We start from the raw sequence: 18,129 nt of genomic DNA on the forward strand, positions 1-18,129 counted from the left end.
CTGTTGAATTCAGCTGAGGCTGAGGAAAACACATGGAAGCTTTTATGTAGTCGTAGTCTTATATTGTAAGCCATTTGGAACAGTTGCTTTGCCATCTGTGAAAAATTACCCAGACTTCTGCACCAAAATATTCTCCCATTGATAACATTGGCAGATACAATTTTAACAACTTAAAAGTAACTTTTTAAAAGACTAATTAAAGTGAACCTCAGATCAGCAGCTGAGGTTGCATTGCCTCTGTTTTTAATCTCAGGCTTGAAGGTGTCCAGACAGGTTATCCTATTTGGGTTGGACTGGTTATATGCTTTGTGCCTTGTTCTCATGCTGGATCAGATGAATGGGTTTGCTTAGGGCCTTTGTCTCAAGCCTGTAGCTTGGCCTGTAGGGTGGTATAACATTAGGTATACACTGTAGATGCCAAAGCCCAATGATAATACCATGAATTGTAAAGACAAACTGCTGCTGTTTTAAATCTTACACTCCTAGAACAAATGATTTTTTCTTGGTGGATTTCTTGTTGTTGTTGTTCGGAGGGTTTTTTGCTGTTGTTTTTGTTGAGCTGGTTTTTTGAATTCTGGGAGTTGGCAACACCATGTGTGTGAATTTCAAATAGGGATCCTGCTTCTTGCAGCATAAATCCTAGAAATATTGTTTTCATGGAAAAATTCCCACTAAACAAAACCACAAGAAGATAGGAGGTAATCAGGCTGCTAGAATTAATCTCTGTAGGAGGTCTCTACCTCTCTGGTACAGGAGCAACTCGATCGAATAAATTGCAAACTAACCTTGATTTTGCACCTTTCCCTGAGAGCTCTCAGCCTGTGAAATACGAAGGAAAAAGAAATACTGTGGAGTTGGGAACTGAAAATACCAGCTATTACAGTTTTTAGGGGGGGTAAAAAATTATAAGCTGTGGTGTGGTCTAATAAACAAAAAAGCAACTCTTAATGTAAGCTTGAACTTTTCCTTCTCATTAATGATCATGAATCTGTTTTGAAATTCCTGTAGAGAACAAGTGCTTCTCCTGACAGCTGGTTTGAAATTAATAAAAAGGAAAATGTTTTCAGCCAGCAATGACTTAACATGCTCATGATATATGAAAACAAGGTTAAATTGCTCCTTTCTCTCTGCTACTAATAAAAGAAATATTGAAAATTAAATGCTGTAGCTTAGGAAGTGAATAGTGCCAGCCAAAACTGTGGACATAGTGGTGAGAGCTGCTTGGTACTTGCTGGAACAGGCATATTTGGAAAAGCTTAGGCAGTGCCAAAAATTATTCTTCAGTTGTAGGCTTTCAGAATATATTGCATTGAGGAATATATGATCCTGTTTCTGCAAGATAAGAGTCTTGATTTAATCACCTCCTTTTTTGGGATTTAAATGACTTTGAGGCTTTATCGGAAATCCTCTTGCCCCTGACACCCTTTACAATCTCATCCTTCTTCTGCTCTACTTCACCTTTCCTCATGAAAGAATGACAGAGGCTTTATTCCTCAGGATGTAAGGAATGGAGTATCTGGAGTATCAGAAAACACACAGCAGGATCCAGCCTCTGCTGCAGAGAGACTGGCCTCTGATAATCAGATACCTGTGGGCTTTGGCTGACTGTGAATTGTAGCCTGAAATAATTGCTCCTGTTTGATGTTAACTCTCTTGTAGAATATAAGATGTAACTTTATTGCAAATATAACGTATCTTTTGACTATCGAGGGAAATAGGTGAAAGTAAAATACTAGATTTTACTTCAACAAACTCTTTATTCTTGTCTTGTAGAATGCAGAACCTTTCCAAGTTGCTGTCCGAGAAGACAATTGTATCGTTGTCTCCCTGGAAGCATCAGATGTGGTGAGCTCATCCTCTGTATATGTTGTGAAGATAGCTGGAGAATCCAAGAACTACTTTTTCCAGTTCGACGAATTCAATAGCACTTTACCCGCCCCTGTGGTTTTTAATGCCAAATACCATGGCCTGTATTACATAGTAACTCTCTTGGTAGTGAACTCAAATATGGTTTCCAAGTCAGCGAGATCAATCACTGTGTTAACCAGTAAGTAACACCTTATTCTTCTTTTCTTCTGTTTCTTGTCTTTGTGTGTGGCTTTTTTCCCCAGAAGTTCTTCCTGTGAAGAAGGTTGGGTGGTTGTTGGGTTTTTTCAGTGGGTCCTGCTTGTGTGTAGGATGCACCCCTGTGTGAGAACAGTAGGGAAAAAGTCCTGACAACGTGTGAGTGAAAATTCACAAGTTGTGGGCGAAAAGAAAGAAAATGCTGTAGGTTTCCCCTGGCTGACCCTTCCTGAACACTGAGGTGTGACATACTAAAATAGTGTGATGAATGAACCCCCCTTTTCAGATGTTCATCCTAAACCCTTTGAACCAGGAGTTCCAAAAATCTGGTAAAGGGCATGACAGGGGTTGACTGACATTTCAGTGTAAGCACTCCTGTTGTATGGGGAGTTTTATCCTGTTTCAAATGCTGTAACATTGTTCTTTGATTGCTAATATGTTGAAGCAATACTAAACTTGGAAAGCAGACACCAGTCACCAAAACCATGTGTTTGTGCCAGTACAGCTGAAGGTGTTTGTGATGGAGAACACATCTGTAGTAGCCTGTCTCTTACTATTTCCAGGTGCATTGATCCTGGGGGAGATGTGTGATTTTGTGTGCTCTGTCACCATACAAAGTACCGCAGATTTCCAGCTGTGCTTCTGGCACTGAGGTTGATCCAGGACTGGTTGCATGTGCCAACCTGAAAATAATTTGTAGAATATAAAATAATTTCTTCATCTGGAAGATGACAAAAATCTGTTTGGATGGAGCAGGACTAATTTCCAGATATTATTTTCTTTTTCCCTAAATGGCACCTTGGAATGTATGGGTAGTTTCAGCTGTCTTACATCTGAGGAATTGTTACAATTTTTTGTACCTGTATTATTGTGTCAATGAGGAAACACCATCCACTCTTAACAGCATTCAGAGCATGTTAAAGCAGGCTCGTGTTATTGAGTGAGGTTCCTAAAATTTAGGAGTAAGAAGATTTTGCATCATCTATATCATCAATTTGCATCATCTGTATCATCTTCAGCCTTCCCTTCTGTGCTCAAGTTGTGCCCTGGTGAGGAAAACCATGAAGGGCCCCATGGGAAAAAGTATCATGTTGTTGGGTAATGCAAGTACTGAACAATTTCAGGATTCACAGGCAGCCTGAATTTCCTTTCCGTTGACTACTTTAACCTTGTAAGCAAAGTAGTAATTTTAATCCAATTTTCTATTTCATGTTTGTTTTCTTCAAAGAAAATAATTGAAGCATGCATTGTCATACACAACTGAAAAAGAAATGCCTCACTATGCGTTTTTAGCTGGTTTTGGATGCTGCATTTGGAGTTGTGCAGCAGGGCTCATTGCTCTTTGATTTCCAGAGCCTACGAGGGTCTCTGGGAGCAGGGAAAGTGTGATCCAAGCTGGCAGATGGTGCACACGCTCCTGTGCAGGGAATCTCTGAAGGAAGAAGGGAGCCAGAGTCACTCAGCCCATCAAAGCCAGCCCCAGGCTTCCCATTTGTGACTCAGGGGGTTTCCACAAGGTGTTCCTGGAAAAGTCTGAGGCTGATGGCTCCAAGGGCATATCCTGGATCACTCTCCCTCCTCCAAGACTTGATGGTTTCACCACCTGTCTTATGGGGGTGTGCTGGCAGCATCTTGGGGTTTCCTGCTGAGACCTCTTCTGCTCCCCCAGACCTTGGAAGGAGCAGTGATTGTGGCATGCAGCCAGTGCTGCCAGTGGAAAATGTGTAACAAAGAGAGAACAGTGGATTTCTCTGGTTTTATCTCACCAGAGAGGCAACCACGTTCATGGGAAAGAAAGGGCAATCCTGCAGGCAGCACTGAAGGATGTACTGAATCCTAAAAGTAGGTTGTAAATTGTGAGCTTTGGAAGGGAAAGGATCCAGTCTCCTCCGTGATATTTTCTGTCAGGCAGATGGATGAGTGCTGGCTCTCTTGTAGCAGCCTCTGCTCCTAAGTTCATCTTTTGGAGCACAAGGCTACAGAACTGAAAGGAAATTTGGAATGAAAAGACAGCATGGCAGCGTGGGCTTTTTCAGGTGTGTCAGTACCCTTCAGGTTTTGAGAAGAGATCTTAAAAACTCCTGTAGTGACCACTGGTTTCTCCTACAAAAATGTATGAGGTTGTACTTGGTTTGTTGTTGGGTTTTTTTCCCCTCTTATTGGTATTGTCCACTGCCTGTTTTACATAATTTTATGATTATGAATTAACTTGATTTTTTTGGCAGACAATAATTAGGATAGATTTGTATTTTTCTTTTTGCCATATGCTGTCTGACTCTTTAATATTCTTGGCTTATTTAATCATGCAAAGACATGTAACTATCTAAGTTATTCCTTATTCCTTCTATATCTTACACATAAAAGAATGGCACATTGCAATTAGCTTCCAGTACCAAATTAATTCCTGTTCTAACTTCATTGGTGTCAGGAGAGCTTTACCAGTGGCAGATTGACCCCATTCATTAAGCTGCCACAAAATAAATCAAGCAGGATAGCCAGTGATGCCAATGTGGTTATTCCCAAGACCGTACTCTCAAGAGGTTTCTGGGATCTCCTGGAGTTTGCAAAGGACACTGTGCAGGGAGATGCAGCCTTTCAGCGTGGCCATGTGCTGGAGATTTGAGTTTCACACAGGGTAACCAAATAGTGCTTGTCAGAAGGAGACCAAGGTCCCTCAAAGGCATTGCCTACTTAGGAATTCAGGGAGAGTCCTGGAAGACCTCTGCTTTCCGATGGTGTATCCTGATGACATTTCCTTTCTCCTGTTCACGTTCCCCATCAATATGCTACATCTAAGGGAATTGGAAAGAAATGGCTATGTCTCTTCACAGGCTGAAACTTTTTAAGCAAGAGAAGAACCCATTTAAGAGAAGAGTTTTGTTTTACCCCTTAAAAGGTTTCTGGCCAGAAAAGCATTGGAAAGCTAACAAAATATGTATTTTATACATTATAGACAGGCATATATGTTATATATATGTGTGTGTGTATGTGTAACTCTTCACGTAAATGTATGGGCATAAATATGTACATATAAAAATACAAAATCATGTCACAGAAATATACATATAACATAGAATCATAGTATCATTTAGGTTGGAAAAGACCTCTGAGATCATCAAGTTCAGCCCTTAACCCAACACTGTCAAGTTCACCGCCAGACCATGTCCCCAGGTGCCACCTCCACGCATTCTTTGAACACTTCCAGGGATGGCGACTCAACCACTTCCCTGGGCAAGCAATTCCAGTGCCTGACCACCCTTTCAGTGAAGAAGTTTTTCCTCCTATGCAGTGTAAACCTCCAGATTTGTCAGCACAGTTTGCCCTTGGTGAAGCCATGTCTTGGATCACCTCCTTGTCTTGCACGTGCATGTAAGCACATCCACGCACGTATTTGTGCACGTATGTTACCACTTGAGGTTCCATTGTTCATTTGGTCCTTTTCTACAAGACTGCACAGTTCTGATCGGCTCTGATAGGAATAATTTCATTGGAATAATTTCTCATGTTAATCAAAACACCACAAACTGTAGAACTTCCTCGTTTAGGCGCCGTGGTCCAGATTGTTGTAATGAAAAGGATGAGCTATTTGAAAACTCTTAGATAGGAAACCTGTAACATGGAATTTGAGCACAAAATGGTGGGTTTTGTTCCTGATTCTGTAGCAAAGTTGTGTTCAGCCAAATTGGGCTCTCGCTGAAGGAGAAGAGCTGAAACCCTGACCACTTTTTAAAGATCTCTGCAATGGTTTTGACAAGAATAGTTGTGAGACTCTCACCCTGCTGGCCAGATTCCTTTGAGTGCGATTAATGCTCTGCCTGTCAAAGTGACCTTCCTTCCAGTCTTCAGTCTGGACAATGTTAGAAGTAGTTCTGGTATCTAACACAACTATTTCAGGCCTGCTTTCCTCTGCTCTTGGAGCTTTGGCTTTTCAGTGGGGAAGGAGTAACTCCAGAATTTATGTAATTAATTGAGTGCTTTGAAATATTTGAAATAAAGTTTCACCTTTTTACTAATTGATTTTAAAGTAGTTTATGAGATAAATAAAGAGTACATCTGTAATACCAGTGACTGATACTCTCACTCATTCATCCTACGTTTTCCCAGCTTGAAGCCTTATTTTATTCTTCCCAGGGTGAGTCATACCCATATAGCATCTTTTTCTTAGTTTTTTTTTTTTTTTAATCCACTGTCAACTTTATACTGTGAAGGAAAAAAAAAAAAAATTTGTACATTAGAAGGAATGGGGAAAGCAGTACATTGCAAAGCTATTGTGTCCTGCAGGAAAAATGTGTCTCTGCTGGGAATTGGAGAAGTCCAGATCTGAGGAGCTCTGATGGTGATTAAGAGCAGCTCTGCCTGGCTTTTATTTTAGCTGGTGATTAGGAGTTTTGAGTGGTAAATGTCTCATTGTTTCAAGAGCTGATGATTCCTTACATACATGACTGTGAAATATATTCCCTTCAGGGAGAGTTGTGCCTCTGTGTCTCCTACAAAAAGTATTCTCCTCGAGAGACCAACAGGCTGCTGCCTGGGACTCTGATCTCCAGCTCTAAGAGAGTAATTGGCATTAGACCCAGTTAATGCTCCGTTGTCATTGTGCCAGATGCTGCAGGAAGTGATTCAGCAGGTCCAATCCTTTCCTCTGGCTTGTTAATGGATCAGAGTTCTTTAACTCGGAGCTTCAGAGGGTTTTTTCCCCTAATGAAATGTGAAACTTCAGCCCTTCATGTTTTTCTTTCTTAAAGGATGATGTGAAGCACCTTTAGAAGGGCTGCTTTTCTGTGGCAGCCCTAACTTTGAAATGTAACTCAGAATAGCATCTAGGTCCATTAGTGCTCAGCTTTTCCCAGCAAATAAACCATGTTATCCTCTTTTTAGGGTGGAAAAACCTCTCCATCAGAATCAAAGAAACAGAAAGAACTGCAACCATATGATTTCCTGCTGTAATTTCCATTGTAAGGAGGATCTAAACAATTGGCCTAAATCTGTTCAAGAACAATAGCTATGCCTTTGTTTGTGGAACAACATTATTTTTTAGGTTGTGTCATCTTTGTATTTATCATCCTATGGGGCCATGTAGAAATGGCACTATGTCTCATCATTTCTCAGGAACTATTTTCACTTATATTCCCTCTTTGTAAGCAGTAGCACAAGATCTCTATTGCCTATCATAAACTTGAACATTATGTTCCCAAAGTATTTAACAACATCTTCTTTAATGTCAAAGATGGTTTCCTTTTAACAGGAGATAAAACATCCTAAAGTTTACAGCATAATGGAAGCTTTACCCTGGCTGTGCCTTACTCCTGGTAATCATACAGATGTATGAACAGTGTCATCCAGATAATTCACAACTTCTTCCTGTGAATAAAGGGAATTACCCATGGGGGTTAGGTCACTCCATTAATGGGGCATCTTTTTCATAAAAGTCACAATATGGAGGTAAATAATGATTAATCTGCATTCCAGTGTGAGAAGCAAGGGAGTTGAGCTCAGTCCTACATGTAATGCTATGTCTAAGCTACCACAATAATCAATCTAATTCAATTTGTGGAGTGACCCAGTCTACAAATATTACAAACAAATTGATGCGGATTGAAATACGGTATCTATTTTCACAGTACCTCCCCCCCCTCCCCCCCCCCCCCCCCAAATTGCAAATATTAATGTGTCTGACACAAAGTGAATGCATTAATGGAGGATTTAGCATTCAGAATTTCCCAGGACATTTGAGGAACATGTTAGGCACATTTATTGTGCTATCTTGATGCTTGTGTAATGCAAGTTATATGCTACATGCAAAGTGCTGGAAAGTCCAGGGTAAACAGAGACGTTAAGTTTCCTGTTAACAGATAAGATGGGAAAGCAGTTGCTACAGAAGCAGTAGATTATGAGACACAGAGAAAAATGGCAGATTTAGGACTTGGTCCTGCAATCTCGTCTCTCTGTGTGTAATATAATCTGCAACTCTTAAAATAAAGAGATTGTAAGTAAAGAGGTGCCTTAAACTATTAGAGGGACATTGAAATGCACTAAGTCCCTTTTGTAATACGACTTCAATGTAGTACAGAGGTTTTATAAAGCTCTAAGTATTATATTTCTGTAATTCCACTTTATTTAGGCTATTTCTTGGTGGCCCCTGAAATCTGTGACAAGCTGCATCCTAAACACTGAAAATGGTAAAATTAAAAAGACCAGACCGTTTATGCTCTGAATTATAAATCTAGGTAGTAAAGGGTGGCATTTTACATATTCTTTAATTTTAATAACCCTAGGAGCAATTAGTAAGTGAAAGACAGAACATGATGGTTATCTGCTGAGTGTTCTTTTAATTTCACAGTGTGCAAATAGCTTTTGATGTGAAGATTTGGTGCCGAAGGAAGTAAGATAATGGAAGAATCTTTAAATTGCATTATATCACTCATGCAGCTCTGCTAACATCAGCCATGAGCAAGGAGAGGATAGCGAGCGGAAGATAGCGACGCGAAAGAGAGTCTGCAGTGATTACCGCTTAATTCAATTGTTGGTTAATTAAATCAAAGCATCAGGAGGAAAAATCATTTGGATTAAAAATGAATATAACTTCCATCCTTTATTTGATTTGTTGTAGGAAGGAATAAATGGGGTAATTGAATCACTGGCATAAGAAAGTTTCAGTAATTCTTTCAGAAATGAGGAGACCTCAGATGTGAATGAGATAGCAGGAGAAAGCCCAGGGCACACCCGCTAACATGAGAGATGACTGCACATAAGCATTGTGCTATTTAGAGATTGTTATTGACATTTAAACTACTCTCATGTGCTGTGTGAGCTGTGATATGAACCCTCTGGTCATGTGGGCAGTCATCTCCACTGTTTATTTCGGAATAAGCGATGGGAGGAGTGTCGGCAGAAAGAAGAGGGTAGGCTTTGTTTCCTGTGATCTGCTTTACTCCTATTTGTTTCTAGGCTATCGTGAAATGTCAGCAGAATTTTCACAGATCCCATCACTGAAGTGCCTGTTGGTATCTGTGAGATGGGGAGTTTCTATTTGTATCTGGTTAATGTACAAATATATGGATATATATCTGACAAAGATAATTGGGAGCCTTTGCCGTAAGAAATAGTTTCATAATCCCACACCATTGCATTTCCATGCTCTGGCAAAGTTAGAAATGATGACACGTTGGTCTTGGTGAGAGATTCTGTTTGCACCTATGGTTTTGTTCCCAGTTGCTTTTTCTTCTCTGTTTCCCATCACATCTGGAAAGTTACAGCTGTAGTGAAAGTGCTGCACTGGTCATTGGGATTTCCTTTTGTCTTTCACTACAGTCTTGCTTTTCCACCTTTGATTAACCTACCCCACCTCCTGCGGGATAATTCCACTTTTGATACTGATACTAATCTTCCCTTTCATCTACTCTTTCTTTTGCCCATTGTGACTGTATGCTCTTTGGTGAAAAATATTTTATTAGTTTTTCTCCAGGGCCTGTGGCAGCAGAGTTTTGAACTCAAACAGGTCCTCTAATGCCGTGCTAATCAACAGCCTAAATTTTGCACTCTGATCCCTGTAGTGTGCAAGAACTAAATCAACATGCTAATCTTTCTAAGGATGTAGGCCTAATTGCATTAACTATCTCTATTAAAATATGTTAGCAGGAAAAATTTCAGCTAACAGGATAACCTTGCTTTGAGTATCTGCTTGGACCTCTTAACCACAGGCTAGTTGGGTTGCTGTCAATTTTTTCTTGCTGAGGAGAGCATTGAAAAAAAAAGGTGTTTTTTTCTTTTAGTTTTTGTTGGGGTTCTTTTAAGAATAGAGAAGGCTGAATAAAAATGTGGCTCTCTTATTGTCAGCAACAATCCAGCCTTCCAGCTGCAGTGAACTGGCATGGCTTTCCTGTGCTGATGGAGCTACGCTGGTCTGGATTTCAGATGACAGGACACAGGACATTTTTCTTAGTTTTTGCAGCCTACCTGACTCTGAGTTCAGAGCATTAGATCAGCAGTTCCTGGCTTAGCTCCTTCCTATGCACAGGCTTCCCCTGTGCCATCCAATAAACCACTTTACTTCTCTGTACCTTGGTTCTTCATCTGTAAAATAATGGTAATGGTACTGTTTAGTTTGTAGAACTTTGGTGGGGATAAATATGTTAAAGGTGGTGGCCCTCTCACATGGTTGGAATGGGGGCTGTGTAACTACCCATGAAATAAAGAAATGTATAGATACCAAAATAGAAAATCTTCATTCATGTGGCTCCCTTTGGCCATTACACTGATAATCTTCTCAGCTCATTTTAAAAGCTCTACATTTATGCTGAAGTCACAGCAGTTTCAAGTGTTGCGATGTTTTTGTCTGGGCACTTTCACATGATTGACAAGTTTTAAAGATGAAAATCTTTCTGAGGTGATGACTGTGAGTGCTTAAATAATAACATATTTTGAGTGTCAAATATGGAAATTTTTCCCTTACAGTGTAAGTGTTAAGAAGATAAATTCTTTGGAGAGAGGGGAATACTGAAATACTGGCTTTGTCAATGTCCCAGGTAGCTTTGCCCCACACCTCAGTGAAGCCCCAGATATCATCTGGTAGATTTAAGAGTGCCTGTGCCATACCTACAAAACCATTTATTTTCATTGGTATTGTATATGTGTAAAGAACTCAGTTTGCCTATTAATCCGCTCCTTTCTTCCTTTTTTCCCCTTTTTGTTTGTACATCCTTTAGAACCACTTCCAGTGAGCAATGTTTCTATCTATGATTACAAACCATCTCCAGAAACAGGAGTGTTGTTTGAAATTCAGTACCCAGAGAAGTACAATGTTTTTACCAGGGTAAATATAAGCTATTGGGAAGGAAAAGACTACCGAACAATGCTGTACAAAGGTAGGAGGAAACTGTTTCACCAAAATTCAATACTAACTCTGCTGGAAACATTTTAAACCGTGGTCTTAGGTGGGGTTTTGACATGTATTTATATTTCTGGTAATGTCTTTATGTAATAGCTTTTATATCGTGAAGTAAGGGATGGGTCTTTGAATGGAGCTGGTGGTTCACTTGGGATTTTTAAATTGCTAGAATACTAGTTCTAGTGATGCTCTCTTTCTTTTGGATTTTAGAGGAAGACTTAGTGGTCTGGATTTTTGTAATCAGGCTGAAATCAGCCTGGGAAGGCATCCCCAGTTGCTGGTGCTTGTGTGTCAGTCCAAAGCAATACAAAAGCTCCCAGGCTCTTCCCTCTGACGAAGGTTTCCTCTTTGGTCTGTAGCCGATAGGAAAGCTCTGGGATATCCCAGAGGAGGGAAACCATTCAATAAACCTGATTGTTGGCACGGGACCAAACCTGGAGCCAAATTCTGTATCAGCATACAGTGACACAGTGCTGACAGTGTATATAGTACATTACTGCAGCATTCAGTGTTGTCCCTAAGCTAATAAACCCGCCTGCATAATACAAATTTCAGTGTTCTTAGACTAATCTAATCAAGGGCAATCAATCTAACAGTCTAGACAGCCATCTTAAACAAACAACCAACCTAACCATCTAAATGATCTAAAAAGAGCAAATTCTTTCTTTATCTGTTTGTAACTGAACCTTTTCATGTATTTGTTTACAACTTTCGCCCTGCAGTATAGCTTAAGCACAGTATCTGTCTCAGAGATACAAATGGGGCTGTCCTGTGGGAAGCACCCTAAAAGGTGAGGAAGGCACCCACATACTCTGTGGGCCCTGAAATCCCAATGATTTAACATTCCATAGTGCCAGTAAAATGCCTTTGGGCAATCCAGTAGGTGCCGAGTTGAATTTTACACACTGAATTAAGGATCCCAAACCAGAAAACTGGTCATTGTAAACTCACTTTAAAGTCAGCAGAGGGAGATACACACCTCCAGAAAGGAGGTCAGAAAATTGGGGAGTCTCCTTGCTACGATACAAAGTGGGGCTAGAAATCACATTTTCAATGCTGTAAAGTGCCAAAAGTTAGGAAGGGTAAAGTCTGGACTGTAGCAGAAAATACAGGTGACCTCTTTCCAGAGAACAAAAGGGATACCAGCTGTAATATTTATCTTCTGCAGCTATTAGATGGTTCCAGGGGCTGTAACGCTAAAGCTGCTGATAAATAAAAGAGTCAACCTAAATTAGGAGATTCCCTAATCAGCTTGCATGCTCCTTCCCACAGCCAGATAGCCCTAAGCAAGTTCTCTTCAGCCCACACGTGTTGTGCTGGTGGCTCGTGCTCGATGGCAGGCGGGTGTTCCTTTGAACGTCCCCCCTGAACGCTGGGCCTCAGTCAGCAAAAGACCAAAGAGGCTTTTGCGTGCAGCAGTTAAAGGTCTGCAGGAACTGTCAGATGCTCTTTGAGATACTCAGTGTCATGTGGAGCAGGTTGCCAGATTCAGTTCCCTTGCTGGTGAAAAGCAGCTCGTGTTTCTTGTGCTGGGTCCTTTTTTTTTCTTTCCTTTTTTTTTTTTTTCTGGTAGCAAAGTGGCTTTGACAGCCAGGAAAAGTGTTGGCAAACTGAATTATTACAATTTCATGTCTCAGAGCAGGTTGAAAAAATGTTTAAACATCTAAAACATTGCCCATTCACCATGTGCAGTCACATTATCAGAAAGTGAACATTTGATGCATTATCCTCTTTTTTTTCCTTTCTTCTTTTCACTTTAAACCTTCTGCAGATTTCTTTAAAGGTAAAACAGTTTTCAATCACTGGCTGCCGGGCATATGCTACAGTAACATCACATTTCAGCTGGTATCAGAAGCAACCTTCAACAAGAGCACGCTCGTGGAATACAGTGGGGTCCAGCATGAGCCCAAACAGCACAGAACAGGTGAAGAAAATTCTTACACACCACTTCTTCCAAGTCTGTATTGCTGCTTTTCTTGCTTCTCTGGGGAGGGGATTGATCCCACAGAGAGGAGGGTCTGTGTGGGGGCAGTCCTGGGAGCAAGGGAGGAGGATGTTGTGGCTATTCCATAGGCTTGTGTGTACAAACCCTGCAGAGGGAAATTTGTGTGGGTGTTCCTGTCATAAAAGCTTGCTTCTTAGAAAATAACTCCTGCTTCACATGTGATATCCTGGGCCTTCTGCTAGGAATTAATTTTTAAGCCACAGGAATAGCTGCACTGAGCAGACTATTGATCTATCTCTATTGGTCTCTCTCCTTGTGCAGTGAATCATAGCTAAACTGCTTGAGAAGGCTTTCCTCACTGTGCACTTTTCCAGCACGGAGAAGAATGTCATAGTTGCCCAACTTGGCCGCCAGTTTGTGCCCTGAAGCATGAACTTTTAATTTCCAAGACAGCAATGTTGCAGAGGCTGAAAATTGCATTTGTTCAGGGTCCAGAACTAATTTAATTTGGTCCTGGGACAGTGCCCAAAACTCTTTTGTTAATCTGTTGGATCGCAGACATTTATCAAGGTCCAAAGTGAAATGAACCAGTGATAAAAATCAAAAGGCCAAATCTTCAGATGAATACACTCATGTTGGTCCATTGCCTTGGACAGAACAAAGCCAACTGATGCCAGCTGAGTTCTGTCCTGAAGATCCTAAATACAGTTCTTGAGATACTGAACCATAACCAACAGGATCACCTTTTTTTTTTCCTGCTGCCCTCCCATCCCTCATTTTTCACATGAACTGCAATGAGAATGTAGGGTTGGGTTTTCTGTTAGTGGCTGTGGCTGGGATGGGAGCTGAACAAATTAGTGTGCTGTAAAGTGCCAGCTTAAAAGGTGCCAGGCAAAATTATTTGCAGAGGCTACTCACAGTTAGAGTGTGTAAGGAAAGGCAGACAAGCAATTACAGTGAGACAGACAAAATGCTGTGTGTTCACGTCCTGGCATCAGCTGAAGTAACTTCTTTGCGTGCCAGAATCTTGTCTTGTGGAGACCCAACTCTTAAGATCAAGCTTTCACAAATATTAAAATTTAAACTGATGTTTAATGCTTGTGAAAAGGTGGCTGCTAAAAGCATATGAAAAGCCCTACAGCAACGTGAAGGTGGTTTTTTTTTAATATGAGCTATGCCATATATGAGTTTTGCATATATGTTTCATTTCTACAGAGGTGGGGTTTTTTTCCATGATCAAGATCTTCCTGGAAGACACAATAAAATAGATGTAGATTCACTGTTAAAAATTCACAGTAGAGGAGCCTTGCTGTTATAATAGCACTCAAGTTTGATTTACTGTGACTGCACATCTACTTTACTTCCTGGCATTCTTGACTTGTGATGATTCTGTGAATTTATACTCATCTTGATCCCACTAGAATCACTTCTGGTATATGTATAAGAATATATAAGAGAAGGGAGAATCTTAGTAAGAACAAGTTATTTCAAACAATCCCTAGAAAATTGTTATTTTTTTGGGGAATTAATACATTTAAAGGTGTACAGAACATACCTATTAAAAGACTAACCCTTGCTTCTCTTTTAGTTCCTTACCCACCTCGAAACATTTCTGTTCAGATTGTACCAATCAACAGAAACAACTGGGAAGAGCACAGTGGGAATTTTGCGGAAGAATCCTTCATGGGACCACAAGAAATCATAAGGAAAGAGAAAGTTAGCCATCCTTCTGACAGCCCAGCTGAAATCCCAGCAGCAAACACATCTGCAGCCTGGCTGGATGACCGCTCCAACGGCACCGAGTACGAGGCCACCTCGCAGCCATCCTGGTGGTCTAACGAAGCCGAGTCATCTGAGGGGGAAGAGGAGTTTGTCAATGCAGTTTCCAGTGATTATGAAGCCAGTGAGGCCAACACATCTGGCAGACCCACAGCAGAGCCCCCTCCCTTCCTTCCTGTGCAGATGGTGCTGACCTGGTTACCCCCAAAGCCCCCTACTGCGTTTGATGGCTTCCATATCAATATTGAAAGGGAAGGTAAAGCAGAGCCTTGTGCCCTCCTCATGCTTCTTTTCTATAACTCCACTGGTGCATTGTCTCCTCTACAAATTATTAATTATCTAGTATGGTGCTTCAGAGGGCTTTGTTAGAGCCCCTGTATTTCTTGAGGAGTTTCTTGCATTGAATAGTATCTACTTCTGGCTGGGCAACATAAAAGTGAGGGAGGAGGAGTAAATTGCAGTTTGCAGTTCTCTTTTGTTAAACAAGATTTATGCTGTTGTACACATTGCCGCACTGTTTAAATGCAGTCCTTCTGGATGCCTTTTAATCCTACAGCTGAAACAAAATCAGCATTTCTGATGTAAATAATTTTCTTGGTGGCTGGAACCTTTCAAGTTTCAATTAATCCGCACTCTTTTCCCCCCCCCCCCGATTTAGAGAACGCAACTGAATTTTTGACAGTGAGTGAGGACACTCACAAATTTGTTGCTGAACTGAAAGAACCAGGAAAATATAAGTTGTCTGTAACAACATTTAGCTCCTCTGGCTCTTGTGAAGTTCGGGGAAGTCAATCAGCAAAAACACTTAGCTTTTATATCAGTAAGTATCTCATCAAACCCATCTTTTTCTCCCTAAGCAACATAGCTGTAACGTGCAGAGTTTGACCACTGTGACATCTCTGGCATCTGCTGATGGATCACAAGGGCCTGGTCTTCTGGAATTCCCTGTTGCAGGGAAGGAAATACAGTGCAAATATGTTACATATTGCAACCTGCCTGGATGGGCCTTTGTTGTGCCATCTTGGCAGTCTTAAGAACTGAAAGCAGGTGATGTGATGGAGTCAGTGTTCAGAAGTGGCTCACTGAAACGAGTCACCCTTTTGCATCTCTCACAGTGAGGATTTAATTCCAAGAATTAATTTGGTGGTTATGGAGAGTCTTGGAAATATTTAACTTCCTTACTCCTGGAGTATGTACTGGGTTAGGGATGAAGGGCAGCTCAGGCTGAGAGTGTGGGAATTGCACAATTAAACACTGAACTCTGAAATGGCATGGTCTCTGAGCAAATTACAGTAGATGAAGTGGTTCAGCCTGCTAAATTCAAAGGAGAAAAAGTAATTTATTATTTCCCTTTAGAATCCCAGAGTTTCTTAACTGGAGATTAGTAAAAGACAAAGCAATCATACGCTGCTGTGTAAGCTAATACCATGACTGACAATTAGATCAGCAAGTGAGACAGGTGTTGGTGAATTCAGACCATTATCCTTCTAATGGCTGTGGTCACCTTTGTACCTTTTTCTGCAAAAGGAAATAGATATACCCCAGAGAATGTCCATGGAATGAGAAAGGGGAATGCTCTCAGCACTGCACAATTTTGCATGTGGGAAGATAATGCCTTCCCAAACCGTGAACGCTGCAACAAGACACAGTAGGTAAAGCTGGCAGAAAAATTCATATTAAAAGGAAATGTACTCTAGTACTTCAGTATATTATGAATAAAAATTGTGCCTTTAATAGCTCATAACATCTACAAATTCTAAGTATTTAGACTTAATCATAATGCTGGCCTGGATGTAGCAATTGCACTATTGCTCACTGTTGTTCTTAACAACTTTATAGTTAAAAAAACAAGAATGGGAAAACATCGAGAAAACAACACATGAGAGAGAGGGTCTCTGCTCTTGTAATTTCACTGTCTTCTGCTTTTCTTTAGGAATAGCTAGACAGCTTCATTATATGGAAAGCATCAAAATAGATAAAGATATATGTAACATTACTATTACTACCAAATGTTACTCTGTTTTGCAAGGTGTGACAGATTTTCATTAAGCAGTATTTAACGCAGTGTTCTCTGTGAAGTGTGCTAACTGTGGGCCTGAGAGAAATGAGGACATGTTAATCCAAAGTATAGGGGTATGGATGGCTGAATTAAGGAGGAATTCGAATCTCATTGTGTATAAAGTATTAAACTGTTACAGGAACGTAATGATATTTTAATTTTACATGTAGCACATAAGAGCCTTTGGTTTTTTGAGTTTTGTCAGTTAGTTTTAGAGGCTTTAAAACAAAATGAGGGTTCTTGGCAGTTGTCTTATATATTCTGTCAAACACAAGGTCCTTAGTATTTTAGATATTTTTTATATGTATTTCTGGTAAAATGCTGAGTTGGAGATAGGCACAAATACTCTTAGGTTGAAATTGCTTTTCCATTCCTCTTTATGACTCTGATCAAGTAGGCTTTGTGTGGGGACTAAAACTCTGGGTCATGACATGAGGTATCTCTGCTCCCTTAATGCCAGTGCTGAAACAGTTTCTGAATAGTGAGAGCTACCTGTACGTCCACTGTCTCCAGAGATTAATCTAATAATCAGATTCCTCTTTGTCACCTGCGTGGGTGTGGGTCTGCTGCTGTGAATAAATTTTGCCCACAGCATCAGTCTTACCTTTTCCTTGTAGCACTTGGTCAGTGAATCATCCTGTCAAATTACTGGCTTGTGTTACATATTTTTGTTACATCCAGATAGCAGTTAAATCTTATAGGCCAATCTTAAACCCCATTCTTGCTCTGGCATTTGTTTTATTTTATCAATAAATGTAAATTACCACTGGAGTTTCACGGAGGAAGAATGTCAAGGAGAGAGCTGTCACAAGTATCACTTAAAAGTGACAAGAAAAATGGGCTACTTTCATGAAATACTAAATTTTTACCAGGTCTGGCTGAAGTTATTTTCCAAGCTGTTCTTTTATCTATATTTAAAGCTGTGTTCTCTACCAAGTGCTCCAAAAAGTCTGGTGGAGAGTGAGATTCTTCACTATGGTAACCTCTGTGAACTTGATTTTCATGCTTCAAGGCTGTGGTACACTCAGAGGGTGTGTTAGTATGTGGAGAGGCGAAAAATTCTGTGTGCTTATCCTTTAATATTGGTCAATGATCTGTACATTATTGGCTGTCACTGCTTTTAAGCATTCCCTTGGAGCAAATCTGATACTGCTGGGTGGTTTCTGGTAAGCAACAGAGAATACTGCAATCTGAATTTTCACAGTCACGTTTGTCGTGTCATCAGCTCTGCTGCATGAGCAGCAACCTCAGGCTGTTTCCCAGGGCTGCCATCTCTGCTGCCTGCAGGCTGTGGAGGTGGACAGCTGCCAGTCCAACCTCCCTCACCAGCAATAAATAATTCCCTGGAAGTGGGGTGTTTTATCACAAGTGCCTCAAGTGGATAGAGTGGCTTGC

The 18,129-nt window shown here is 40.6% G+C and overlaps 1 protein-coding gene across 1 annotated transcript in view; it reads left to right on the forward strand.

Moving 5' to 3' along the window:
• Nucleotides 1-18,129, forward strand: part of PTPRO (protein tyrosine phosphatase receptor type O) — a gene marked incomplete at both ends in the record, with an annotated part of 140,312 nt that overhangs the window by 78,880 nt on the left and 43,303 nt on the right. The window contains 5 exons of the mRNA XM_082279569.1: nt 1,774-2,047; nt 10,770-10,928; nt 12,723-12,875; nt 14,485-14,931; nt 15,334-15,495. Of these exons, the coding sequence (XP_082135695.1) occupies nt 1,774-2,047; nt 10,770-10,928; nt 12,723-12,875; nt 14,485-14,931; nt 15,334-15,495 (1,195 nt within the window). The remainder of the gene's footprint in view (nt 1-1,773; nt 2,048-10,769; nt 10,929-12,722; nt 12,876-14,484; nt 14,932-15,333; nt 15,496-18,129) is intronic.

This window comes from Coloeus monedula (genome assembly GCF_965178545.1).
Source record: "Coloeus monedula genome assembly, chromosome: 4".
NCBI classification, from domain to species: domain Eukaryota; kingdom Metazoa; phylum Chordata; class Aves; order Passeriformes; family Corvidae; genus Coloeus; species Coloeus monedula.